Raw genomic sequence first — 27,905 nt, forward strand, 5'->3', positions numbered from 1 at the left:
AGGTATTGGCATATTGATATTGTATTCTGGAGGGGTTTTCTGACCATTTTCATCCATTCTCAATATGAATAAAATTGCATTATTCAGCACAAAATGTGTGTAACAAGTGGTTTCAACCCGAAAATTCCTGCAACCACTTATGGGATACAGTTGAACATGGAAATGGACTTCAGAAAGCCACCCCTAATTTTATGACCCTTTATACGCCATAATAAGTTGCAATAATTAATTAATTAAATCATTATAATTACATATTTTTGACCGGAACAACTTGACACACAGTGCTGAGCTGCATCTGAAATTAGTCTTCCCGTTCACAGCTTTCACATGATGTTCACATCTTCTATGTGGCAATTATATTTGGCCTGCTATCTCCCCCTAAACATCCATTGCCCACAACCAACAATTCTCACAAAAGGACCCTGATTGATAAGTCGGTATACCATTTTAAATGTTAGCTAACATTGAGGATTGTAGAATTGCCAAGGTCCCCTCAGTTTATAGAGATACAGTGGAGGGGACCCCATGTCATTTAGCAGATGCTTTTATCCAAAGCGACATAACAAATGAGAGTTAATACAACACAAGCAAGGAAGAAACATAGCAAGAGTAAGTGCAGTGGGTTAAGTTTGAGTCCATTAGGACAAAAGTGCTTTTAGGTCGCATGATCGGTCAGTGCGTTACTTGTCGTAGTCATCAGTGTAGATCAAGAGTGAAGGTGTTCAGTAAAGAATTGGGTCTTTAGTCTCTTTTTTAAGATTGAGAAGGACTCAGCAGAATGGATGGAGTTAGGAAGTTCGTTCCACCACTGGGGTACTACAAAGGAGAAGAGTCTGGTTTGCGACGCAGAGGCCTTCAGCAGCAGAGGAGCCAGACATCTTTCACTCGAAGAGCGTAGTGGGCGGGAGGGTTTGTCGACCTGAACAAAGGAGTTCAGATAAGCAGGGGCTGTGCCCATTGCCATTTTGTGGGCAGGAGACAAGGCTTTGAATTTGCAAGCTGGAAGACCTGCCAGTAGCGAGTTGCAGTTGTCTAAACGCAATAACACAAGGGCATCAACCAGGAGTTGTGTTGACTGCTCGGTCAGGTAGGGTCTAATTTTCCTGATGTTGTACGAGGTGAATCGACAAGATCCGGCAATTGAGGATACATGAACCTTGAAGGTCAGTTGGTCATCAATCATGACATCCAAGTTTCATGCAGAGCTCGTAGGCACAAGTTGCATGGATCCAAGCTGAAGTTTGATAGGCTGATATAAAGTGGGACGGGGTGGGATTAAGAGGAGCCGTCTTTGAGAGGCTGAGCTGAAGGTGATGTTCTCCACAAGACAAGCAGAGATGCGGGCCGAGACTGTGGGGTCGTTCGGTGGGGAGGGACACTGAAGACCCCTGAACTAAACTATCCCACTTTGAACCTACAATGAAATAAATCAAACATTAATGAATCAAATTTTTTTTGCATTAACATGTACTCCTAATTCTTTCCATGGAATTAACCATGGAAAGAATTAGTTCAATTAAATTAAATTCTATTCTTTAAATTCTTATATTCTTCTTCTTAAAACATATGCCATTCTAAATCATGACATTGTTTAAATCTTAAATTTGGCATTAGGGTTTAAACATATTCAAATACACTACTGTATATCACAGCTAGTTTGAACTTCCATACATTTTCCGCCGCTTATCCGGGGCCGGGTCGCGGGGGCAGAAGGATAAGCAGGGTATTCCTGACGTCCGTGTTCCCAGACACACGCCCTGGCCAGGCAAGAGACATAAGCCCTCCACTGTGTTCTGGGTCTTCCCCAGGGTCCTCTACCAGTTGGAAGTGCCCGGAACACCTCTAACAGGAGGTGCCCGGGAGGCACCCTTACCAGATGCCCAAACCACCTCAGCTGGCTCCTTTCGACGCAAAGGAGCAGCAGCTCTACTCCGAGTTCCCTCCAGATGTCTGAACTCCTCACCCTATCTCTAAGGCTGAGCCCAGCCACCCTATGGAGGAAACTCATTTCAGCCGATTGTATCCGCGATCTCGTTGTTTCGGTCACTAACCAAAACTCATGACCATAGGTGAGTGTTGGAACATAGATGGATGGTAAATTGAGAGCCTTGCCTTCTGGCTCAGCTCCTTCTTTACCACAACGGTTTGGTACAACGCCTGCATCACTGCTGACGCTGCACCAAACCACCTGTCAATCATGCTTAATGGAGGAAGCTAATTTCGGCCCGGCTGCACCTTGAGATCCTGTCCATGAAGACCACGAAGACTTTCGAGACTCCTGGAGGGGTCATGGGAGTTTGCTCATCCAGTCTACATGTGTTTTGTGGATTTGGAGAAAGCTTACGACCATGTCCCTCGGGGAGTCTTGTGGGAGGCACTGCGGGAATATGGGGTACCGGGCTTGTTGCTACGAGCTATCCGGTCCCTATATTACCAAAGTGAGAGCTGCGTCTGCATACTTTGCACAACGTTAAACACATTCCTGGTGGGTGTTGGCCTCCGCCAGGGTTGCCCGCCCGACCCGTCCAGCAAAAATCTGCAACAGTCACTATGAACTGACAGGGCTTGGAGCTCGTCTATTCTCCTGGCCGAAGTTATGGCCAGCAGAAACACAGTTTTAAGGGACAACCATTTCAAATCAGCAACCCCCAAGGGTTCGAAGGTGAAGTGCACTGAGAAATACATCCAAATCTCATGTCGCAACCAAATGTTTAGTCCTGGAGATGGTAATCCTCCAGGCGCCTCTGAGGAACCAAGAAATTAGAGAGTAAACATCCTCATTCAGTGAATGTTCACTTACGCGAAAATGCAGATTTCCCTGCCACCATTTAGGACTGCGAAAAGTACAGGATGTCGTCGGCTGTGGCTGAGTAGGGGTCTGCCTGGTTGGACCCGTACTGATATACTTTAATTTATAAGGCAATATTGGGACTGCTGCCTTCATACATTTGCACCTTAATTACTGTGAGAAATGCTGGATCTTATTCTCTTCTATGGAATTAGAACACTGACATAAATCGCGCACTCGTAATGAGACCTGTGCGATCGCAAATCAAACATCCGCGGGCGCATTTTGTTTTTTGGAGCGCTTTCAAATCACTCGCAAGCTTTTTTGTGCCCTGCATCTCTGCTCCCTAGAGCAATATAGCAGCCTGTGAGGAGGAAAACACGCTTTGCACGTGCGCGGGTCCGCTCTCCTCTGCTCACTCGCGACCATAGACTGTGCTTGAGACACTTTCACCTGCCCGCTCTCGAGTGAGTTTTTTTAGTGGGCGGTTTTTGTCAGTAAGGGGGCGGGCGTGCCAATCACCATTGTACCAAATATGATTGGTTGAGCGACTTCGCTGATTCGACAGCAAGGTACGGCAGTTCCACTAGGACAAACGGGACAAATCTCACAGCCCTGAATGCCTGAAGAACATGGGTTGTGATTTGGTGCTATATATTGCCCTGACTTGAAAGTTTACCACCCCTCTGAGTGAGAAGAGTGGATTAAAAACCAAGTCGAAGTTCCTTTTAGTTTTCTTTATTGTCAATCAATCAGAACACTGCCTAAATACAGCGGAGACAAAACTTTGTCAATTTGAGGCTGCTGAAAAAAGGTGTCCCGAATCCAATGAAGCCCTCAGTTCGTCTGACTCTCTGTCTGTGTGTAAGATAATTTAATTCAAATGTTACAGCCCATGCATGTGTACGTTTTCCCGGACACGAGCACGCTGCTAAGCCTACTTTTTAACCTTAAAAGGATACAACCTATACCTGTTTATATTCAAGTTCCAATGCCTTTACATTCTGACAATTCCCAGATATTAATGGTCATTAAACTGGTTGGAACCAGTTTCTACCGGAAGACTGGCTGTTCTGAACAAAGGTTCATACAGAGGCCTTTTAACACAGCATAACTTTTAGTATTAGAGTATTAGAGATGTAAATCTGGAGAGGAAAATACACTACAGTTTGCAAAATGTCACACAGAGCAATGTACTCCAATATGTTTGTCTGAGCGCTGTCTTTTGTTTCCTCCATCGTTGACATTAATCTGATAAAACGCTCTGATTTTTGTAACTTGGATCGTTTTATTTTGATAAAAATGTTTTGTTCATATTCTAGATGTAATTATTTGTCCCTGAAAATCATAAACGTGAAAATCCGAAAAATTCAATCACACAGTTCTTACTCTGAGTGAATTTGCAATTTGTGAAACAGTTGCTTTTATACTCCAAATCATATTTCTGTAGTTCACAAATATACATAAACCTTCCATTTAATATAGGTCGTTTATCTTGTGGGTCTCTTTTATAAGCCATTGACACCAGTCGTTGTCCCATAAAGAAGCATATGATTATGTTAAGTTAGACAGTCTACATTTACATTTACATTTAGTCATTTAGCAGACGCTTTTATCCAAAGCGACTTACAGGAAGAGTAAAAGCAAACAATCAAGGTATAGTGCAATAAGAGCTATCAGTGCATCAATAAGTGCTAGTGACAATTCTTTGAGGAGTAGAATTATCGTGTGGTGCTAGGAGTGAAGATGCTCTCTGAAGAGCTAGGTCTTCAGGAGTTTTTTAAAGGTAGAGAGGGACGCCCCTGCTCTGGTTGGAACTGGTAGTGTGTTCCACCAGCGGGGAACAACAAATGCATAGAGTCTGGATTGCCTTGGACCAACGGGGGGTAGAGCCAGGCGCCGTTCATTGGAAGAGCGCAACGGTCGTGAGGTAGCATATGTCTGAATCAGGGCATTTAGGTAGGTAGGAGCAGTACGGGAGACAACTTTGTAGGCCAGCATTAGAGATTTGAATTTGATACGGGCTGCAACAGGTAGCCAGTGGAGCTCAATGAGCAGTGGTGTGACATGTGACCTTTTTGGCTGGTTGAAGACCAGGCGCGCCGCCGCGTTCTGGATCATCTGAAGCGGTTTTATTGTGCAGGCTGGCAGGTCTGTCAGGAGGGCATTACAGTAGTCAAGTTTGGAGATGACAACAGCTTGTGTCGAGAGTTGAGTGGCATGTTGAGTTAGGTAAGGTCTGATTTTTCTGATGTTGTAAAGTGCAAAGCGGCATGACCGGGTAATTGAGGCGACATGACTGGAAAAGGTGAGTTGGTCATCAATCATCACCCCTAAGTTCCTCACCACCCTGGTGGGGGCAAGACACAGGGAGTCAATTTTGATGTTGATGTTGTGGTGTATTGTAGGTTTAGCAGGGAGGACCAGCAGTTCAGTTTTTGAAAGGTTCAGCTGGAGGTGATGTGCCTTCATCCAAGTGGCTATGTCAGAGAGGCAGTCAGAGACCCGTGCAGAGACCGATGGGTCATCAGGAGGAAATGACAGCTAGAGCTGAGTGTCATCTGCATAGCAGTGATAGGAAAAGCCATGTGAGTGGAAAACATCACCCAGAGAGGTGGTGTATATAGTGAATAGCAGGGGTCCCAGCACTGAGCCCTGGGGAACCCCTGTGGTGAGGCACGACAAAGTAGACAACTGTCCATGCCAGGATACACTGAATGAGCGTCCTTTGAGGTAGGAATCAAACCAGGACAGAGCCAAGCCAGAGATGCCCATTTTAGAGAGAGTAGAGAGGAGGATGCGATGGTTAACTGTGTCAAATGCAGCTGACAAGTCAAGCAGAATGAGAACTGAGGACTTTGCTGCTGTTCTTGCTTCTTTTAAGGCTTCTGTCACAGACAACAGAGCAGTTTCAGTTGAGTGACCGCTTTTGAAACCAGATTGATTTGGATCAAGAAGATTGTTCTGTAGGAGGAATTCTGAAAGTTGCTTAGCGACCGCCCGTTCAATAGTTTTGGATAAGAATGGAAGAAGTGAGACAGGACGATAGTTCTCGACTTCAGCAGGGTTGAGAGAGGGTTTCTTGAGAAGAGGAGTTACCCGAGCTGCTTTGAATGCAGTGGGAAAAGTGCCGGAGGACAGTGAGGTGTTAATCACATGTGTGACAGCTGGCGTGATGGTTGGGCTATTGGACTGAAAAAGGTTTGTTGGTATAGGGTCCAACGAGCATGTAGTAGGACGGCTACATGTCAACAGTTTGGATACCTCACTCTCAGAGAGGGGTGTAAAGCCAGAAAATGAGGTGCTAGCAACTGATTCAGTGCCGCCCAGCTGAGATACAGAAAGACATGTAGTAGGACTTCTACTTGTCACAGTATTAGGAGTCGGGTGGGGGTTCGGAGAATTGGCTGGCAATTGCTGCAACTTTGCTTGTAAAGAAGGATGCAAATGTGTCCTCGGTGAGGCAGGTAGGAGGAGGAGGAGGCGGAGGGTTGAGTAGTGATTTGAAGGTGGAAAAGAGTTTCCGGGTGTCAGTGACACTGTTGACTTTGTCGTTGTAAAAAGCAGTTTTTGCATCGGTGATGCTGCCTGAGAATGAGGACAATAGTGTCTGATAGTTTATGAGATCGTCGGCAAGTTTGGATTTGAGCCATTTTGTTTCAGCAGCTCTGAGCTTGGTGCGCTGTGATCGGAGGGTATTAGTCAACCATGGGTGGGATTGGTTGGGTCGAGCAGGCCTTGTAGATAAAGGACATAGCCAGTTCAGGCATGAGTTCAGAGTAGAGCAGAGTGAGTCAGTGCATCATTAGCCTTCAGAGAGGAGAATGTGCTGAGTGGAGGTAGGGCAGAGGCGACAATAGAGGAGAAGTGAGCTGGGGATAAGTTCCGGAGGTTACGGCGGAACCATTGGTGCAGGAGCAGAGGGTTGCTCTGGTAGAGTGTCATTAAACTGGATAAAAAGGTGATCTGACAGGTGGAGAGGCGTTACCACCAGTGCATCTGTGGCACAGTTACAGATGAGAATTAAGTCAAGGTTCTTGCCAGCTTTGTGAGTAGGAGGACTTTGGACCAGCTGGAGGTCAAATGAATGAATTAACGTCATGAAGTTATTAAAGTCTGGACTGTCGAGGTGGATGTTCATGTCACCCAGGACAAGCAACGGACAGTCATGATCAGGTATGGAAGAGAGCAGGGTATCTAGCTCATCTGTAAAGCCACCCAGCTGGCCTGGTGGACGGTAAATGAAAACAACGTAGGGTTTTACAGGAGCAGTTACTGTAATGGCATGGTATTCGAAAGTGTCATATCTGATGGAATGTAGCAGAGGGGTGAATTTCCATTTATTGGAAATTAGCAGGCCAGTCCCACCTCCTCGCCCAGAAGGACAGGGGGTGTGGGAGAGGGTGTAATTAGTGGAGAGAGCAGCAGGGGTGGCTATGTTCTCAGGTTTGATCCAGGTCTCAGTGAGAGCAAGGAGCTGAAGAGAAAGGTGGTTTGTGTAAGCCGTAATAAAATCGCTTTTGTTTACTGCGGATTGGCAGTTCCACAGGCCCATGGAAAAGGAAGTGACAGTGTGTGAGGACTGTTTGAGGGGCCGAAGGTTATTTAGGTTTCTGCACCTTTTGGCAAGATTTCTGCATGGACCAGAGACAATGACAGGAATGGAGTGGCACATGTTGTAAGACTGGGGAGGGAATAGGACTGGTTCCCTTTGCTCGGTTAAGCACAGGTAAACTTGCTTGTCTAACGCCTGGATTCCACTGGATGCGTAACGACTCCGACAGGGGTCTGTCCGCAACGGCTGCGTATCTACGCAGTCCGTCAACACCCACCAGATCCGTCTGTGTCGGAGCTGTTGCGGACAGCAGAGTCCCGAGGACGCACGAGATCTCGCGAATTCACGCCTAATCAATTGATATAACTGGAAGATAATCAACATCTCCTCGTTAATGACTGGAGACAAATCCAGCGACTCCGTCTTAACGAGCGCTAACGAGGTCGGCCGGCTTGTTAACGAGCCGTTAGCGAACCCGAGGTATTTTATTTTGAAAATATACCGGTGTTTTATTTTGTGTCTGTGCAAGACTTCCTGTCCCGAACGATCTGCTCTGTGCTGAATTTATGCGTAGTGCTCCGTCGTCCGACAAAAATAGAAGCTCTGCGCAAGTGTTGCGAGGGCTGTCGGATGGCCCTGCGTTGTCGGAGTCATTACGCAGCGGATCTGCAGTCGGTGGAATCTCACACATTGATTATAATGGGTGCGTAACGGCTCCGACGACGGATCTGCAGCCGTTACGCATCCAGTGGAATCCAGGCGTTAGCCTTGTCCGTCTTACCCAAGGACGGCTGCCGCTGCCGCTTTAGCAAACGCCCCTGTTATTATACTGTGATTGGAATTGAACGCGGCACATATAATTTGAACTTCTTTTCAGACTGATTTAGAATGAGCCAACACTGGGTTTGAAGGGTAATCGTGTCCATAAGGTCTTGATCCATGTAAGAGAATGTCTCTCGTTTAGTTTTGATCCAACTCAACTCATTCTACATTGACCCAGAGATACTTGAGTTCAAGTTCAAGGAGTCTGTATTGTCATTACCATGGGGTGGAAATGAAATTTTGTACTAATATAAAATAGAATAAAGCTAAAAGCAATAAAATAACAATAAAATACCATAAATAGACCAAGGACCAAAGTGTCCTTCAAATACAGTCCGTGCAAATGCTGCCCATGTGCAAATAGTCAATGTGCAAAATTACTGTCCATGTGCAAAGTCCAATTTTGCAAGTAGTCTGATGGCAGCGGGCTACAGAGCTCCACCAGAGTTCAAAAGTCCAACAGCCTCTGGGGAAAACCTGTTCCTCAATCGGATGGTCCTGCTCCTAATCGTCTGCAGATTCCTGCCTTAGGGGAGGGGAACAAACAGTGTGTTTTGGGGTGGGTGGGTTTTTTCATGATGCAGGAGGCCCTTCTCCTCCTTCCCCAGTCCAGTGCACCACAGCCTCCTGAGGAAGTACAGGCGCTGCCATGCCTTCCTGTCCACAGGAAGTGGTCTTACTCCAGGTGAGGTTATTAGTTTGATGTACGCCCAGGTACCTGAAGCTGGAGACCACTTCCACTGCTGTTCATCTCCCTGGTCTTCTTCACATTGATGCAGAGTTTGTTGTCTCTGCACCAACTCTCCAAGTGTTCCACCTCCTCAGTCCAAGTGCAAAGAGTTTGTGAACCAGGGTCTGTCAAAGTGGTATTGTGTTAAATGCTCATGTGAAGTCCATGAAGTGCAGGCGGAAATATGAACTTTTGCCCTCCAGGAGGCTGAGGGCTGTGTCAACCACAGATTATATGGTGTCCGCATGAGGCAGGCATATTGTTGTGAGTTCACAGTGATGGAGTCCTTAATGTGGGTCATGACCAGTTTTTCGAAGCACTTCATGGCAATCAGGTTGAGAGCTACCGGCCGATAGTCATTCAGGCTTGTCACTGTGGAGCTTGTGGGGATGGGGATGATGGTGGCAGTCTTAAGGCAGATGGGACAACTGCCTGTGTGAGGGAGGTGTTTAAAATGTCCACCAGCACCTCAGAGAGCTGGTGTGCACAGTCCCTCAGCAACCGCCCAGGGATGTTGTCAGGACCAGCAGCTTGGTCGGGGGTTGATCCTCTGGAGGGTCCTCCTCATTTCTGCTGTGGTCACACTGAGGGGCACTTCTCCTGGTGGTGGGGTAAATCTGGTGCTCGAGGAGTGTTGGGAACCTCAAAGCGGGCATAGAACCTGTTGAGAGCATCGGGCAGAGAGGGGTCCTTGGGACTCTGTTCATTCCTGGTGTTGTATTGTATAATGCACTTAACCCCACTCCACATGCTCCCTGGGTCGTTGTTCTGAGCGTATGTGGCTTTTGCCCTCATAATGCCTACTGTTGGCTCCCTTCTGGCTGCCCTGAGTGATAGTGTGTCATCAGACCTGAACACAGCATACCTGGCTTTAATCAAATAACTGGGAAGATGCACCTCCTACACTGTGGATACAGTAAATGTCCATTATCATCATAGGTCATAAATTTAAAATAAAGTGGACATTTTCTCCATTAAATCTTTGGTTCGCATCAATTTCAAAATCATCAAAACAAAGACTCAATAAGAACATCCTTACTTTTATCTCCTTGTATAATAAAGGGCAAAACCGTATCCATCCATTAATGTTTTATTTTCTTATCACTAATGCATTTAGCAGTGTACACAAAGACAGAAGTAGCTAATTTCACATAGTGAAACCCAGTGGTGTTGCTTCTTCAGTGTAAACTTCTTCTATTTTTGCCTCTGACTGGTTTAGAAAAATAGGGAAAAATAGGATCTCGGGTTTTTACACAAAACTGTGTGTCTTTTTGATAGTTAAATATTATTGTGTCCTCTGTTGCTGCTCTTTATCTTAGCTTGAAGTCGAGTCTCATCTAGCATGCCTGCTTTGCTTTTTTCTCACATGAAAGCTAACAAAACGTCACAAGCTAACAAGCCGTCACAATGGTTTTGGTTGACTGTTCTCCTGTTGTCCTATGGGCCTTGCATGAGGAACATCTTTATCCTTGTTGGCACTTAAAATGTACAGATTGAGTTGTCAGAGGTCACAAAAGATGGCCTTGCCAGGATGTTGTACTTAGCCAGAAAGATGGGTTGGCATTGAGCAAGTGTCTTAGTTTTGCATACGATGCAAATCTTGCTGCTCATATTACTGATATAATTCTAACTAAAAATACACCCGTTAAATACTCTGCAGTTGCTCTGATTAAATTACAGCCAAATCTGCACATTGACCTGTACCCATATATACTGTATACATAGTACAGTTACAATACAGATGTAAATCATGGGAAAGAGATGCTAACTTTCATTGTCGTCAATATTGAGTCAAAAGAGCTTAGAATTAGTAAAATCATCTTGAAATATTTTCCTAGAAATTATCATTCTGAAAGATAATCGAAACCAGCGGTAAAAGAAACCATAGACCAATGGATTTAGCATGGAGTTGGACAATCCAAGCCATTTCAATGTTTCAATCAAAGGAATTGGTATCGGGTAAGTACTCAAATGGTAAAAAGTGACACAAAGGAAAAAAGGAGTCCAACAGATGAGGAATACTCCCATAACAACAGCCAGAGTTTTGGTGGCCTTTCTCTCACTCTTACTGACAGCTGCTTTAGACTTTTTGCTCTGACCCGTTGTGTTCTGGATGCTGCGTGCCTGTCTCTGTGCCACAATGAAAACTTTTAGGTAGATGGAGGACATTATGATAGCTGGGAGGTAAAAAGCAAAAAGAATTCCAATAATTGCAGTTCTTGTTTGTTGCACTATAACACACCCATTTGATTGCCCTTCATTCAATCCCTGTATTGTGATGCCAATCCCAATTTGTGCAGAAACAGTCCAGCTTAACAGGATCATGACAACAATAACACGAACATTCATTTTAGTTCTGTAGCTCAGAGGCTGACACACTGCGTAATATCTGTCAACAGAGATAGAGCACAAGTTCAAAATAGAAGATACACCCAGAAATATATCAAAGCTGCTTCGTAACATACAGAGTAAATCTTTCAGATACCAACATGAAGTTACAACCAGAATTGTGCTAAAAGGCAAAATTACAACCCCAACAAGCAGGTCAGCCACAGCCAGAGAGAGGATGAGGTAGTTTGTCGGAGTGTGGAGCTGTTTGAAGTAAATGATGGAGATTATTACAAGAAGATTTCCACACATGATAAGAACTGATAAAAAACCAACACAAATACATAATAAATATGAAGTGATGACTGTTGTTATACCAGATACATTTGAAGAATCATTACAGATATCATCAGACCTGTTGAGAGAGAATTCAGGCTCCATGCACAAATGATTATTAATACTCAGGTAACATTTGTAATGATGTGCCTTAAATCAGAATTTATAACACAACAGTATAACTTTGATTTTCAGTTAATTTTAGTGCCAAGTATGTTTCATAGCATGCCTGTTATTCCAGGTTTGTGCATCTGCACTGTTAGGGCCCTGGGTCTGTATGCCACTGAGCTGTATTTTTAAATCGTATTTATTGTTCTGAGCTCATTAGCATATCCCTCTTAAGGGAGTGGTGTTCAATGTAGGCCAAAATGCTGAGCAATCATTCAAATTCTTTTGTATATGTATGCATGTTTTTAATCTCCCATATCCATTAGTTTTGCTTGAGATAAGGGACAAAACAAAATATTTGGATAATTTCCTTTTCTTTTTCATGTAAATTGAATGTTTGCTCAATCAACACTTATTTTTTGTCAACACCATCAGACACATAAAAATACTTAAAATTATTTAAAGTGGTAAAGATCCAAACACACACAGAGATGGAAGAGGAGCTGCACAAATAAATACATTTCATTCATCCATTTACTTATTCACTCTCAATTAACAAACACTTCCAACTATATTTACTTCAAAAGAGAGTGCAACATAGTAGTGTAACAAAAGTACATTACTTTATATTAACTAAACCAGACATATTCAACAGGGGGTCTACAAATCATTCAAATACACATTTCGATTTATTTTTCCGAAAAAAGAAAAAGAAAAAAAGAAATAGAACAAATCAAACCTAATGTCTTGGGTATTAGTCTGTTGATAATCATTACATTTTTGACAGAGTATTGACACTACCGGCCTTTTTACATGTTAATGTTGGCCTGGTTAGTTATCCAGTTAATGTTCAGAGGGTCTGCCGGTGGACCAGTGGAATTTCCGCCGTATTTTTTTCTGACATAGCGGGCTCAATATTAGGACTATACTGAAGATACTGATATTATATGAACTAGAACTGAACTGAAATAGACGATCTAAGCAATCTATAGACCCCAAGCATGTCAGGATATCATAATGGGAAGTTGTTGAAAAAACTATACAAAGTTAGTTTTTTTTGGTGATTTTCAAAGCAGTCATGTGACCTCCGATGTCATGCTGAATGAAAATAGGCTATCTGTGTTCCCACAAGTCTCTCCTTTACAGCCATGCCTACTTTATGTGGATAACATGCAATTTCAGGCAAAAAACACATAGTTTTTCTCATGTATTCAAATTTGCCATTTCCGCCTACTGTATGTGAATATTTGTGCATACTGTTGTTGGGATCGTACCACAGGTGAATCTTAGGTTCATTTGTGGACTTTAACATTTGTGGACTAAATGAAACATTTTTTCTGAGTCAACTCACAAAATGGCAGGTCCCCTCCATTTTGTGTCCTCTCAAGAACTTCCCTCCCAGAGTGCTCGGAATTTACGACACCATCCAGGTCACGTCATTGGTCAAGGGACCTTGACACTGCAGGAGGTCCACTGGTCTGGTATAAGGGAGCCAGTCCCTTATAGCCCTGCAGTGTGTAATCAGACCTGAACACAGCATCCCTGGCTTTAATCAAATAACTGGGAAGATGCACCTCCTACACTGTGGATGCAGTAAATGGCCATTATCGTCATAGGTCATAAGATTAAAATTAAGTGGACATTTTTTCCATTAAATCTTTGATTTGCATCAATTTCAAAATAGTCAAAGCAAAGACTGCATCAGAAAATATTAACTTATGTTAATTACGTATGATAAAGTAAGCAAAAGTATCCATCCATTAATGTTTTATTTTCTTATCATGAATACATTTAGCAGGTTACACAAAGACAGAAGTAGCCAAATTCACCTTCAGTGTAAACTTCTTCTGTTTTAACCTCTGACTGGTTAAAAAAAAAAATAGGAAAATTAGGAATACCGGTTTAAGAATACCTGTATACCCAAATCTGTGTTTCTTTCTAAAGTCAAATCTAAAACTTGTTGCAATGGTTTTGGTTGACTCATCTACTGTTGTCCTATTGACCTTAAGTGAGGAATATCTATATCCATGTCGGCATTTACAACGCAGGGATCCAGTTGTCAGAGGTCACAAAAGATGGCCTCGCCAGGATGTTGTAGTTTGCCAGAAAGATGGGTTGGCACTGAGTACGTGTCTCAGTTGCACATACAATTCAAATCTTGCTGCTAATACTACTGATTTAAATCTAACTAAAAATACACCCATTAAATATTTGCTAGTTTATTTGATTAAATTACAGCCGAAACAAAATGATGAAGGTGCTGACTGAAAACAACTGCAACAGGAAAGATCATTGCACCATTCAATAATCCCTTCCAGATCAGACAAAGCTTTGTGTGTAATTATCTACACATTGAGTTGTACATATACTGTATACATAGTAAATCATGGGCAAGAGATGTTAACTTTCATTGTCTCCAATATTGAGTCAAAAGAGCTTAGAATTCGTAAAATCACCTTGAAATATTTTCCCAGAAATTATCATTCTGAAAGATGATCGAAACCAGTGGTAAAAGAAACCATAGACCAATGGATTTAGCATTGAGTTGGACCATCCAAGCCATTTAAATGTTTCAATCAAAGGAACTGGTATTGTGTAATTACTCAAAGGGTAAAAAGTGATACAAAGGAAAAAAGGAGTCCAACAGATGAGGAATACTCCCATAACAACAGCCAGAGTTTTGGTGGCCTTTCTCTCACTCTTACTGACAGCTGCTCCAGACTTTTTGCCCAGACAGGTTGTGTTCTGGATGCTGCGTGCCTGTCTCTGTGCCACAATGAAAACTTTTAGGTAGATGGAGAACATTATGATAGCTGGGAGGTAAAAAGCAAAAAAAATTCCAATAATTGCTGTTCTTGTTTGTTGAAATAAAACACACCTATTTGATTGCCCTTCATTCAATCCCTGTATTGTGATGCCAATTCCAAAGTGTGCAGAAACAGTCCAGCTCAACAGGATCATGACAACAATAACACGAACATTCATTTTAGTTCTGTAGCTCAGAGGCTGACACACTGCATAATATCTGTCAACAGAGATAGAACACAAGTTCAAAATAGATGATACGCTCAGAAATACATCAAAGCTGCCTCGTATCTTACAGAGTAAATCTTTCAGATACCAACATGAAGTTACAACCAGAATTGTGCTAAAAGGCAAAACTACAACCCCAACAAGCAGGTCAGCCACAGCCAGAGAGAGGATGAGGTAGTTTGTAGGAGTGTGGAGCTGTTTGAAGTAAATGATGGAGATTATTACAAGAAGATTTCCACACATTATAAGGACTGATAAAAAACCAACACAAATACATAATAAATATGAACTGATGACTGTTGTTATACCAGATACATTTGAGGAATCATTACAGAGATCATCAGACCTGTTGAGAGAGAATTCAGGTTCCATGCACAAATGATTATTAATACTCAGGTAAAATGTGTAATTATGTGCCTTAAATCAGAAATTATAACACAATAGTATAACTTTGGTTTAACTGAGATTTTCAGTTAATTTTAGTGCCAAGTATGTTTCATAGCATGCCTGTTATTCCAGGTTTGTGCATCTGCACTGTTAGGGGCCCTGGGTTTGTATGCCACTGAGCTGTATTTTTTAAATTGTATTTATTGTTCTGAGCTCATTAGCATATCAGTTTTAAGGGAGTGGCGTTCAGTGCAAGCCAAAATGCTGAGCAATTATTCAACTTCTCTTGTACGTGTATGTATGATTGTAAATTATCTTTTATAAATAAATTCCTACAACTTAAAGAAACACATTTAAATGAAATATGCACTGTAGTTTCCATACAATCACATTATTATTCCACTTCTGTTTTTTAAAGTGCTATTTTCAGATTTTGTAAGTCTTTGTAAATTTAATTTCAAATTGATTAAATTGAGGTCTTGGGCAATACTACACAATACCTTGTAGAAACCTTTGATGGCAATCAAGGTTGACCTTTTTTCCCCCACATTGACGCTTTTTTAAATATTCTGGTGTCAAAGTGACTAGGGGTAGCATTTTAAAAAAATCTATTCCAGTTTTGAGCAACTGTGCTGTGACTCAAGCTACAATTTAATCACAAGCTGGAACACTTTCATTGAAAATCCACTGTTTTTGCCTTTGACTGGCTTAAAAAAAAAAAAAAAAGGAAAAGAGGTTTAAGAATACCAATATACATCAAACTGCCTGTCATTTTAATAGTTTAATGTAGGGCTGTCAATTGATGATTGTCTAAAGTTAGCTTGCGAATAATTGCACATTTTTTATCTGTTCTAAATGAGAGTGGACACATATGCTGCTTCATGCAAATGTGTCTTAATTATTATTGCAACAATCCAAAAGAATGACAAATACTGTCCATGATATCCTCAAAGGTACTGCATGCTCAAAAAATATGATGAAATCATAACATGGCAAACTGAGGCCCAACAAGAAACAACAAATGGATGTAGCCTGACCAGAGCCAAGGCATTATAAGCGAACTAAGCGACTGCTTAGGGCCCCGTGGCCGCTAGGGGGCCCCTAAGAGGAATTAAAAAAGATATTTTTTATTTTATTTTTTTGCATGTATGAGTGATGATTTATATTTGATCAAATATATATTATTGTACAAAAACACAATTTAATGTCAACAGAGTGCTGCTGCTGTAGGCTTAGTGATTCTTACTGCCTCTCTTTATAATGTAAAAGCTCCGCTGCTCCGGCAGTGCGCACTGCTCGTCCAAAGCGCAGGTAGTTGGAGGCAAAATATTGTCGCAAAAAGGACATATCCTTCAGTGGCAGAGAAAAGAAAGAGGAAGAAAGAGGAGGAGGAGAAAAAACGCCAAGATAAAGGTATGTTTTCATGGCTTGGTCTATCAAAGAGATTTGTGTAGCTGTTAATAGCAAATTAGCCAGCTAGTTAAAAACGAGAGAAATGTGTCTTTTAACTGGCCTGTTAAATACATACTAGTCATGCTAACATGTTTGTATTTGAGGGTTGGTCCTATATATTTCTGCTTCAAAATAAAGTTTTTGCTAATGTTTGATAGCAATCATTAATTAAAACGTCACCTCGTTTGCTAGCAAGTGCGGTGCTAGAAATATGTTTTTGCATCGGGCTACTAGTTATAGTTTGTTTGCACAAATTGTTTGCTGCAGAGCATGGTTATTTTTGTGAGTTAAATAAACATTCTTTATCACATCATCTCATAAGGTATGTGAAACTTCCCCAGGAGTTGTTAAACTTTGGAGAATCAGCCCAGAGCCATTCCACATCCTCAGGCTCCACTATGGGAAAAGCATCAGGTGAGGGAAAGACTGTCACCATACACTATACATTTAATTTATAACTATCAGAATTGCACCTAGAGGGAAATTAATTTTGTCAAGTATCTCATTAATATGTGTGTATATGTAAGTATGTATTTCATCTTAGGTCCATCTCCATCATCTACAGAGCTCAGTCTGTCCCCCATCCTCTGGGCCCACTGTCCCCTCCGTGTCTGCAACCACAGCTGATCTACCTGGTAAGTTAACAGTAAACACCCTTTATAACTGCTCATTGTACTGCAGAACTTTCTGAGATTAATAATTATGCCCAAAACTTAATTAATGTCCATATTGTTTGTCATTGTCTTTCTTTGGTCACTTCCTTAGCACCACAATGTCCCCTTGATACCATGAATCATCATCAGCTCACGTTGACCCAGCTGAGTGGCCTTGAGGTGGTTGACTTATTCATGAAGTAAAGGTGTTATATGATATATATAGATATATAGATATTTCTAAGTGATTTTATTTGTTGTTGCACTTTATTGTTGTTCTTGCACTACAATGCATTTTCACACAATGCTGCTGCAGTTTTTTGAAGCCAAAAATAATAAACCATATGACACTTTTACTAAATTATCTATAATACAGTTTTTTTATATAATGTCTTACCATTTGGACCGTTGTGTGAACCAACCCTAGCTCGCTCTTCTAGTTGAATATGCTACATTTTGAGAATAAAAACCATTTGTGACACCCTGGACATCATTCATTCATTGGTATTATTTGTATTATTATTGCATTGGTATTATTCATGTTATTACATTACATTAAGGATAATGTAAACAACACTATTGGCAGAGTTAGAGGGCCCCAAAATCAAATTCTGCTTAGGGCCCCATGGAGGCTTGGGCCGGCTCTGAGCCTGACCCAGTAATACTAACACCATGTAGTGTATGCATGTAATGTATTGAATAATGATTGTCCCTTGTTAGCTGATGACATAGTGTCATTCCAACTCCTGATCCCTTTGCAAAAACATGATATTTCAACGGTGTTGTCAAAATGCCAAAATCAAGGTTTCAAACCAGAGTCCATAAACTCACGTAACTCACGGGTAATATCACAGTGATTAAGTCCACTATTTGATTTTACAATCTGTGCCCTGAACAGTTGTTTTTCAGCGACACAACTGCATCTATGCTTATTGATATGACCACATTATTTTGACCATGAGTGAAAGTATGGATGCTGGGTGAGAATGTATGCATGTAGTATGTGTTTCTTTGCTTGCCTTGGTTTTAGTAGTTTGTCTTGCTCCTTGTGTTCCAAAGCAATTTGCACTGTGCACAAGTGACCATGAGGTGAAAGTTTAACAAATAATTTTGATGTTGTTTGGAATTCTGATCTGAGAAATTTACCAAAGCAACTGAGAAAAACTGTCATAGATTCTGTTCCCAGTGTGAAGAAAGACATTTGGTTTCAGGCTGTTTTGAGTACTTTATTTCTTCAGCAGTTTTACAAATTTTAAGGTTATTATTATTGTTATTATTATAAAATACATAATAATAATAATAGTAATAATAATAATAATTTACTCTGTGTGTGTGTGTGTGTGTTCTGCATAAAAACATCTTTACAGTCTGTACAGAGAGCATGAATACAGCATTCAATATGGCTTTCATTTTTGTCTGTCAGATGGACTTGACGAATTATGAACATAGGTGTGTAGAAGTACTAGAATTGGTTTGTACTGTACAGGCCAACAGTCACGTAACATTTGTCACCTGATTCCCTGTCGGACTGTATGTAAGTGGACTCTTTGAAACAGAGACTACCTGTTATAACAGACATTAAGGTTAAAGAGGAAAACTGTCTATCACAGAGGCGTAGACTTGAATGTCTGTTTAAGTAAGTTAGGCTGGTAAAATTAACTGCTTTTGAAAAAAGCTGTAAATAACCTTTACTAACACAACTTTTATTTATTTCAATCTAATGTTACTGATACGAATTGCGGGTGAATATACACATTATTCTCAGACAGCGCATATATAAGTACATTATAGCGGTAATATAGGAATCTTTTTTGTTTCAACCTTGATCATCACTCTAATTAAAATGGTATTTGAACATTTGAAACAGGTCAAAGGAGTTTTGAGTTAGCAAAATTTCCTTGAAATATCCGTCCAGAAATTATCATTCTAAAAGCCGATCTGAACCAGCTGTAAAAGAAAGCATAAATAAATGGATTGAGCATTGAATTTGACAGTGTCAGCCAGTTTAGTGTTTCAATCACATTAATTGGTGTAACATCATATGTTAAAGGCTGAAAAATGATACAAAGAAAGTAAGGAGTCCAACATAACAGAAACACTCCCAGAACAATAGCCAAAGTCTTGGTGGCCTTTCTCTCCATCTTTGTGACAGTTGCAGCAGACTTTGTGCTCTGACAGGTTGTGCTCTGAATGCTCTGCATTTGTCTCTGTGCAACAAGGAAAATCTTTAGGTAGATACTAAGCATTATAATAACTGGGATGTAAAAGGAAAAAATACATCCCAGAGTGGTTGATATTAGAGCATCAATTAAACAACTGTCTTCACATTTTCCTTGATTAAAACCTGCAACTATAATGCCAATGCCAATGAGAGCAGCCACTCCCCAGCTCACCCCGATCATAAACCCAATGACACGACCATTTATTTTACTTTTATAAGTCAAAGGCTGACACACTGCAAAATATCTGTCAATAGAAATACAGCATAAGTTCAAAATAGAAGCTGTGCTTAGTGTAACATCAAAGCTCCCTCGTACTTTACAAAATAAACCCTCATAATACCAACATGATGTTACAGTGAATGCCATGCTGAAAGGAAAAACTAAAACTCCAACAAGCAGGTCAGCCACAGCCAGAGAGAGAATAAGGTAGTTAGTAGGAGTGTGGAGCTGTTGAAAGTAAAATATGGAGATTACAACAAGAAGGTTTCCACATATTGTGACAACAGACAATGAGCCGAGGAAAACATATAACAATACACATATTATAGAAGGGTTGCTTGTAAATATATAAGTTGTATTATCTGATTCATAGCAGGGATGCATACTGATATTATAAGTACTGTTTACAGCCGCTTCTGGTCCTGAAAATTCTAGATCCCCGAACGTTCAATTTTCCAATTTTAACCAAATTAATTTAGGAAACTTCTTAAAGATTTGATTTTAGCATGTGAACACTTCAGTGCTGACATTAAGTTAAGATAATAACATACACCTCACTATCAGTGTTGATGTGTGTCCTTATTCAATGTGCGATTGTGCAGAACCTTTTGACTTAATATTAAAATGATCTATGTCACCAAATTACCATAATTATTACAAAGGTCTCTTGTCCAATCCGATTTGAGAGCCCCTACATTATGTTTGCATGTGATATGAATAATATTAGACAGTGTTTGTGTGTGTCCTTGAGTCTGTTTTAACATTTCTTTCAATAATTTTTAAAATGAATAATGTGTTTGTCAGAAGGCTAACAAGCTATACCGCACTGTTGACAGACAGAATAATAAGTACAGATCAATTTTGTATGTTAAAAAATAAAATTTTGACCCAGCTTGAAAATATTAATGGACCAAATATCTCAATTGTTTTGAACACATGTACCACACATTTAGATTTAAATTTAAAAAGGACAGAATTATCGTTTAATCCTGAGAACAAAGTGTTTTACCGCAGTTGCATTATAAAGTTGGAAATATATATATATATATATATATTGCACAGAGTACAACAAAATTATAGATGCTCAACCCAATCAGTGCACAGGAAATATATAATAAAATACAAGATGAATTAATAAAGATAAAAAAGACATGTGAATTATAAACATGAGGAAATTATTGTATAAATAAGTGATGAATATTGCACAGAAATGAGTAGAAGATATTGCACAGGTCAAGTAGGTTCTATTTAGGAGTAATAAATATGAAATATTGAACAGTGGGTGGGGAGGAAGGAAGTCTGAACAAGTGTTCTCTTAACAGCTTTCCATTCCATACATGAATCAGCTTGAAAAACACAATGTTATCAATCCACATTAACCAAGATACTTCAAGCAATCATGGAAGCTGAAAACAGAATCTCACGGAAACTTTTAAGTGTGTCACAGGAAGTAGAGTCACAATTAGCCTTGCATTATGACATTTGGGCTTGTTCCATCCTCAGTATGGAGATGGTCACTTCAAATCCTCATGTTGTGTTTCTTCTTACAAATTGCAGCTTTAAAAAATGTTTTATGGTACGCTGACTTGTGATTGGGAGAGTGGTGCCCCAAACAGTTAACTGCTCCTAACTTTAGCTGCTGTCATTTACAGTTTTTCCCGATCGTTTTGGCCCATTTTTCCATTCACAGTTTACTTTTTCAAAACAGCTCACACAAAGCCCTTAACAGAAGCTGAAATAACCAAAACACTTTATGATGTTTGCAGAATGACACCACTTTCTCAAAACTTGTCACACATCCATCAAAACCAAACTTTTCCATCAAAACCTACAATTTGTGCTCAATTGAACATGTATGTTTTCTCATTTATTTAACAATGGATAACAAAATTGAAACTACAGCTATCAATATCAACTTTTGTTCAACACCCTCATAGTATTGACTATTTTACAACTGACAACATACTACAATTAGGGTTTTGTATTGAGCACTCTAACTTAGTTATATAACTTAGAAATATACTGTCACAGAGTATTTACAGTAAAATCAGAAAATGTGTATACAGTAAAATATTGTAGATCTGTTTTTGTATTGCTGAAGTACCTGTCAACACCATTGATTTACATTTGTTCTACTGTGTACAAAATGGCAAGATTCTGACACGATTCTGACAGAAAAATATTTATTGCAGTACTTGTCACATGCACATACTGTAAGCAATCAAAATGACAGGGTTCAATATGCAGTACAACAAAGGTCAATTCTCAAAAAAGAAAGTACTGTAAATGAAACACAATGAAATGAAACCCTGTAAATATGAAAAAAATAAAAATACAGGAAAATTACGCATTGTCGACACGGGCCTGACGATCAGGCCACATGTTCTCATCCACGTCACATAGTATGTCATCCATTGCAATACATTGAGGGAAAAAACGTCTTGAATGGCGAATCCACCCCTGGCAGTCTTCTGCGCGGATTGTCAAGCATGCAGCATTCATTGCATCGAGCAATGACATCTGGTCATGAGGCCTATGGTCATATACTTTCCAACGCCAGCAGGAGAAAAACTCCTCGATTGGATTTAGCATGGGAGAGTATGCAGGGAGAAACAATATCATCAGGCGTGGGTGAGCCGTGAACCAGTCATTCACTAACCTTGAATGATGGAAGGCCACATTGTCCCAAATTATGACAAAATGGGACATGTTTGCCCTGAACAGGCCTCTCTCCTGTGGCAGTACCAGCCGCTCATGCAATGCATTGAGGAATGTGATTAGGCGATCACTGTTGTATGGGCCTATAGATGGGATATGGCAAAGGACTCCATTTGTGGAAATAGCAGCGTGCATAGCAACATGGTGATGTTTGCTCCCCTCTGTCCAGGCACGGTTACTGTGGCCCTCTGACCAATGATGTTTCGGCCACGTCTCCTAACTTTGGAGAGGTTGAATCCAGCCTCATCGACGTAGATGAAGACATACTGCCTTTCGTCTGCTTCCAGATCCATTACTCTCTACATTCAAAAAGAAATTCAGAGTAAATCATACAGTAACATATACAGAAGATGCTGTTTTCTACTGTAATTGAATTTTACAGTATGCAGCAAGACAAATCCAAATGCAGTGACAGATCCATACCTGTACATACTGTGCACGTGCTGCCTTGACGCGGTCGCTGTTTCTTTGAAATGGCACCTTATATAGCTGCTTGGTTGCCACCAGATTGCGTTTCAGGATGCGGTCTATTGTTGCCAGACTGACACTGTTTATGTTCATAAAAGTCACCTGGTCAGCTAAGACTGCTGCCTTTATCTCACGCAATCTGATGGCATTGTTAGCAACTACCATGTTCACAATGGCAGCCTCCTGTTCAGCAGAGAAAATTCTTCCCCTGCCACCAGTGTGGGCCAGTGTGTTGATTCTGTGAAAATAGTGCCAATGACTGTCAATACTGTAAATGTACAGTAATCAGAATTCTACTGTATATTTTGAAAGTCAGTTACAGTACTCTATTGGAAATGACTAGTAAAACTACAGTAATGCATTGTATTACTGTATGGCAACACTTTACAAAAGTACAGAAATGGCTGTTGCCAAGAGTGCAAATACAGTGAAACACAGTACAGTACGTAAATTGACCAGCAAAGTGACTTACCTATTTTCATTGCGGAAAGTACGAACTATTGATGCCACCGTATGCCTGCTCAGGTTTGGCTGCACCCTTAGTCTGGCCTCTCTCATGGAGAGACCATGATTTACAACATGGTCAATGATTGTTGCCCTAATTTCATTGGAACTCCTAACACCAGGGCCACCTCCCCTGGCAGGGGCCTGTCTAGCTCTCCCACGACCTCTTCCTCTTCCTCTTCCTCTTCCTCTTCCTTGTCCTCGTCCACGTCCTCCTCGATCCATGCTTGGTATCAACTTCAAGCTATTGACCTCTTTGATAGGTTGAGAACTACTTGCTTTGTTTTGCAAAGAGAGTTCACACAGGTGCTGATAATTTTTAGAATTGAGAGAGCAGTTCCAATTGGCTGCTACTAAGTGTCTGCAATGTGTTGCCATGGTAAATCAGTTATGTTTCGTGTCTCTTTGTGAGAAGTGTGTTAACTGTTTTGAAAAGTGTATTAAAAGTCAAAGAAAATTGTGTGAAAGCACTGAGAAATAGTTAACTGATTCACCAGAGAGGACTCTTGCTGTGCAAAGAAGGTGTGAGCATTAGATAAAGTTGACCCATGATGTGCAAAATGTGTCAAAGCAATCAAGAAAAACTGTAACTCGGTGAGCTGTATTGCAGGGTTGCTTGGAGTGCTGGGAGATTGTTGTTGTTTACACCACTAGCACAGAGCTTTGGACCGTGAGGAGAAGTAGGTTTTCAAGTCTGGGATGAGGAGCATCTCTGGTGTTGTACCATTACTGGAACTGGGCAAGTGGTCAACGGACCCTACAGCCCGAATGGACTTTATGGTAGAGATGAATAAGGTGAAGGTGAAATATAATTCAAATCACTGATTCACTAAACTACTTTCAAATTCACTACCACCTACTACTACTACTTACTGTACTAAGATCTTATATTGTAAATACTATAATTTTATGCCACTTTTAAGCCACAATTCTACAAATAAATTTGATACTTAGATTGTGCATGTTTTAGATTTGCACCGTACTGATATCTTTATGATCCAAACTGTTAATGTTAACATTTCTGGCATTGTGTACGTTTGTTTTTGCACATTATTGATCATCTTTATATTTCCAATCAATACATTGACATCCTTCCTGGGCCATGTTGTCAGTGCAGCAGGAGTTTCCACCGATCCTGAGAAAGTGGTGGCCGTGAGGGACTGGCCGGTTCCCCAGCACCTTCGGGAGCTGCAGCGTTTCCTGAGTCTGGCCTCCTACTACTGACGGTTCATGAAGAACTGCGCCAGCATTGCCAGCCCTGTCCATCGGCTGACACAGAAAGGTCAGATGTTTCATTGGAGTGAAGAATGCACCTTTGCATCCTTTCATTGTGGACACCGATGGCAGAAATGTGGGTCGGCATTGTGCTATCCCAGGAAGGAGAGCAGGGAGAGCGGCTCAGTGGGTGGGGCCGTGCACAGTGCTTGAGAGACTTTCAGATGTGGTGTACGAGTCAGGATGGTCAAGTGGGGTCGCGTGGTGGCACTCCACCGCAACAGGTCTGCCCCCTACCAGCCCTTGACACAGGATGATAAGGTCCCTTCAATCCAGACTCACAACGGGGTTGACGTGAAGGCGAGACCCTCTATCCCTGCTTGTCCTCCTGACCAACTCGAAACAGACTCAGCAAACACTTTGGCTGCCACAGCACCTCTGAGACTTTGTGCTGGACACTTGGGTTGCTGGGGTCAGCTAACCTGCTATGTGATGGCTGTGTAGCGCTGGAGTCCACACATTTAAAAATGTAGACATGGCTCCCATGATGCTTTGTTGTTTTTCATTCATTGTTGTGTTTTGCTGGTATTTTGTCATAATCAGTGTAGTTAGTGTGTTTATATTAGGGTTGTTTGTATAAGGCAATTACTCATGTGTTTTATGTTTTACCGTAATGTTACCATGACCATGATGGGGGGTTGGGTTAGATACCCCACCATCCATCTGTCTTCAAAGGGGTTGTACAGTTGTTAGTCTGTTATTGCCATCCCAAATAGATCGATTGGGAAGAGCCTGATATCTCTGCCTTATTGTCAAAACAGCCAAAATGCCACAATGCATTTGTTTTAAAAATTAACTCCTTGTCAGACTCCTTAACTCCTTGTAAATTAATAGTATGTCTAAAAATATTTTATAGACAGGGTGGACTCTGGAGTTGTCAGTTCTCGACACATTTCAGTAAAAAAAACAACTAATATATAATAAGTATAAAACTCATAACCCAAAAAATTATGGGCATATTTCATTAATATAATAGAATCAGGCCGTGCAAAAATCAGGTTTTAGTTGTATTACTGAAATAAATATTGCATAATTAAAACATACAATAAACTCAGTTCTGCCTTCAAAGTTTGTTTAAAGTGTGATGCAATGCTGAATGAAAACTGACACCTCTCCCATTAGAGGTGTGAAAAACAGTTGTGCGTATGGTCCCTGACTGCTCTTGTGGTGCACAGGGCTCTGCTTTCCCTGAGGTACCTTGTATAAGCAGACTCTCTAATAAGCAAGTCACTAAGCAATGATGTAATCTTTCCAACAAAGTTACAAGCCATAACAAAGAGCAGCTAAGTAATAACAAAGATCCGACATGGTGACACAAAAATAACTTATTATTATTATTATTATGCAAGAGTCAGGGTGATAATTAAAAGCACTTTGAAATCAGTTATGCATACACTATGCGCAGTTGTTGACAGATGGCTCTCTTTTTGCTTCAACCAGATGGACGCAGCAGTCTCTTGCTCGGTCACTCCCTTCTTAGATTCCTTGCTCAATGTCCTCTTTGGTCTTTTCACTTCCGCCATTAAGTTCATAGAGGCTGTTGAACCCAGTTATGTTGCCCACATGCCTAGCTTCAGTTCAGGCACTACACAGGCCTCATTGTTACATACACTCATAATGGACATGAATGTCATGGCAATATTGGGCTTTCAATTATTTATTTGAATTGTTCATTTCTGAGGCAGAGTGATTGTATAACATACATTTTAATAGGAAAAAAAAAGAATTTGGTACACAAGTTTTAATTAATTTGTTTTTTTCTGTCAGCAACCTGTATGCAAGTTATACATACAGGGTCAAAAATATGCATACAGCTCACATAGATTATTAATTCAGTGGTGCTGAAAAGTTCCAAAATGTCTACTTTTTTGTCTTACTTTTCTCCACTTCCTGTTTGTGATTACGATTGACTACAGCTTGTAGCATATGTGCCAGCACTCATTGGACAGAGCAACACACAGTACAATGGGAAAGTCCAAAAAGTGTAGTGCAGATCTAAAAAAGAGGATGGTACATTTACATAAGTCAGTAATGTTTCTGTACAACTGCAGATTCCAATATCATCAGTTTAAGTTATTGGGAAGTGTAGCCACTTTGCCAAGATCTGGATGAAGACCCAAACTGTATATTTCTATTTCTTCCCCAACACAAAAGCTTGATAATGGTGTGCAAGCTTTCCTAAGAAAAACACTAAATCTGTTTTCATAAATTTGCACGTAAGTTTTTCAAACAAAAATCTGTGCCGAGTTTAAGTTTTTGGACAAAAAGGCTTCCAGGTACTTTCATTTTTGGCCTTCATAATCTTAGTCTAGTTTCAGTCAATGAAAAATCAAAACCTTATGGTCCAATTCAACTAGAGTCAGATTGGAAGAATGAAGTGTCACAATTGCCCAGTCTTTTCTAGTCAACATCATCCTTGTCATCAGATTATAACCAACATTCAATTCAATTGTGCTTATTAGTGATATGTTGGTCAGCTGCACTATTATTAAGGCCAATCCACACTGTCCAACAAGCAAAAATATGCATTGGTCAACTCACCAAACCCACCCAGACCAGCAAACCACAAACTATACATTAAGGCTACGTTTACACGAGGACGGTCTGAACAGAAGACGCAAAAGTGCCGTGGCGTCTTCACTTTTTATTCCTCGTTTAGACGAGTGTTTTCGGGAGGAAATTTGCGTGCATACGGTGACGCAAAAGTGTGTGAAATTCGATTGTATGCGTGCCAGGCGGCATCACTTAAAGCGATAAGAGCATCTTTGGGTATGCAGAAGTTTTCACGCCACAAATTTCATCATCTACTCCTTCCACAAAGTTATCCACCATCCACTAGATCTCCCAGGTCTCGTTCACAGCCGTCTGGTTCGCCTCCGACGAATTGCTGCATCCAAAATGTGATAGAGGTAATTACAGATCCTTCTCTGTTCAGTAATACTATCTGTACATATCCTGTACATTTGGTGGAAAGACTCCTGTAAGTTTATTAGAGCTGTCAGAGCAGCTTGAAGGTCCGACGTATGTAAATAATACCACATGTTTGTTTATTTTCCTGTACTGGAGCATGTATGTGACGTAAACACATACGTGACGTGAGCAGATCTGAGCAGAGTTTTGCGTCTTGGCAGTGTAGACGGACACGCTACGGCGGAGCGTATTTAACTTTTCCACTTTGGAGGGTGGTTTCAGATTTTTGATTTATTTAGCAATGCCATCTTGTCCTCATCATAGAAAAAAAGATTCATGAAAAAGATTTCATCATAGATTTCATTCATGAATAGCAAAGTTGTCAGGTCTGATGAGG

General features: G+C 40.8%; 3 protein-coding genes across 3 annotated transcripts; all 3 read right to left on the bottom strand.

Moving 5' to 3' along the window:
- Window positions 1–10,686: 10,686 nt before the first annotated feature.
- LOC131991498 (trace amine-associated receptor 1-like) lies at window positions 10,687–13,272 on the bottom strand. The gene is made up of 2 exons (XM_059356952.1): window positions 13,249–13,272; window positions 10,687–11,709 (listed from the first exon to the last, which is right to left on the bottom strand). Exons 1-2 carry the CDS (start codon window positions 13,270–13,272, stop codon window positions 10,687–10,689), a joined length of 1,047 nt encoding a protein of 348 aa, XP_059212935.1.
- An 822-nt stretch (window positions 13,273–14,094) lies between these two features.
- On the bottom strand, window positions 14,095–16,027 carry LOC131991499 (trace amine-associated receptor 1-like). Its single transcript, XM_059356953.1, has 3 exons — window positions 16,021–16,027; window positions 14,769–14,951; window positions 14,095–14,696 (listed from the first exon to the last, which is right to left on the bottom strand). Exons 1-3 carry the CDS (start codon window positions 16,025–16,027, stop codon window positions 14,095–14,097), a joined length of 792 nt encoding a protein of 263 aa, XP_059212936.1.
- Window positions 16,028–19,060: 3,033 nt separating this feature from the next.
- Window positions 19,061–22,984, bottom strand: LOC131991500 (trace amine-associated receptor 1-like). The gene is made up of 4 exons (XM_059356954.1): window positions 22,775–22,984; window positions 22,545–22,650; window positions 19,735–19,995; window positions 19,061–19,662 (listed from the first exon to the last, which is right to left on the bottom strand). The coding sequence occupies exons 1-4, from the start codon at window positions 22,982–22,984 to the stop codon at window positions 19,061–19,063; spliced, it is 1,179 nt and encodes a 392-aa protein (XP_059212937.1).
- Between the last annotated feature and the right edge of the window lie 4,921 nt (window positions 22,985–27,905).

Source organism: Centropristis striata, chromosome 18 (genome assembly GCF_030273125.1).
Source record: "Centropristis striata isolate RG_2023a ecotype Rhode Island chromosome 18, C.striata_1.0, whole genome shotgun sequence".
Lineage (NCBI taxonomy): Eukaryota > Metazoa > Chordata > Actinopteri > Perciformes > Serranidae > Centropristis > Centropristis striata.

Coding starts and splice junctions, on each gene's coding strand:
- LOC131991498 (XM_059356952.1), bottom strand. CDS start 13,272: ATGGCCATTTACTGCATCCACAGT. Junction 11,710..13,248: donor CCATTTACTGCATCCACAGT/GTAGGAGGTGCA, acceptor TTCTGATTTAAG/GCACATCATTACAAATGTTA.
- LOC131991499 (XM_059356953.1), bottom strand. Junction 14,697..14,768: donor GTATCTGAAAGATTTACTCT/GTAAGATACGAG, acceptor CTATCTCTGTTG/ACAGATATTATGCAGTGTGT.
- LOC131991500 (XM_059356954.1), bottom strand. CDS start 22,984: ATGGTAGTTGCTAACAATGCCATCAGATTGCGTGAGATAAAGGCAGCA. Junction 22,651..22,774: donor CACGTGCACAGTATGTACAG/GTATGGATCTGT, acceptor TTTTGAATGTAG/AGAGTAATGGATCTGGAAGC. Junction 19,996..22,544: donor ACGTGGCCGAAACATCATTG/GTCAGAGGGCCA, acceptor GCTATGAATCAG/ATAATACAACTTATATATTT.